General features: G+C 52.5%; 1 protein-coding gene across 1 annotated transcript; it reads right to left on the bottom strand.

The window, feature by feature from the left end:
• Positions 1-265: 265 nt before the first annotated feature.
• MONBRDRAFT_25852 (uncharacterized protein) lies at positions 266-592 on the bottom strand (the record flags this gene model as incomplete). The annotated part of the gene is made up of 1 exon (XM_001746230.1): positions 266-592. A coding segment is annotated over one exon (327 nt), but the record flags the coding sequence as incomplete, so codon positions are not given.

Raw genomic sequence — 592 nt, 5'->3', positions numbered from 1 at the left:
AGAAAGGGAGGAAGAAGAGGGGAAGAAGAGGAGAAAGGGGAGAGGGGAGAGGGGAGAAGGTAGAGGGTAAGGGAAAAGGGAAAAGGGGAAAGGGGAAAGGGGAAAGGGGAAAGGGGAAAGGGGAAAGGAGAAAGGGGAAGGGGGAAAGGGAAAGGGAAAGGGGAAAGAAGGAAGGGGGGGGAAATGGAGTTAGGGTTAGGGGGTTAGGGTTAGGGGGTTAGGGTTAGGGGGTTAGGGTTAGGGGGTTAGGGTTAGGGGGTTAGGGTTAGGGGGTTAGGGTTAGGGTTAGGGTTAGGGTTAGGGTTAGGGTTAGGGTTAGGGTTAGGGTTAGGGTTAGGGTTAGGGTTAGGGTTAGGGTTAGGGTTAGGGTTAGGGTTAGGGTTAGGGTTAGGGTTAGGGTTAGGGTTAGGGTTAGGGTTAGGGTTAGGGTTAGGGTTAGGGTTAGGGTTAGGGTTAGGGTTAGGGTTAGGGTTAGGGTTAGGGTTAGGGTTAGGGTTAGGGTTAGGGTTAGGGTTAGGGTTAGGGTTAGGGTTAGGGTTAGGGTTAGGGTTAGGGTTAGGGTTAGGGTTAGGGTTAGGGTTAGGGTTAGGGT

This window comes from Monosiga brevicollis, genomic scaffold, assembly GCF_000002865.3.
Source record: "Monosiga brevicollis MX1 MONBRscaffold_12 genomic scaffold, whole genome shotgun sequence".
NCBI classification, from domain to species: Eukaryota; class Choanoflagellata; order Craspedida; family Salpingoecidae; genus Monosiga; species Monosiga brevicollis.
Note: the sequence above shows the minus strand (reverse complement) of the source record. Positions and strands in the feature narration are given on the sequence as shown.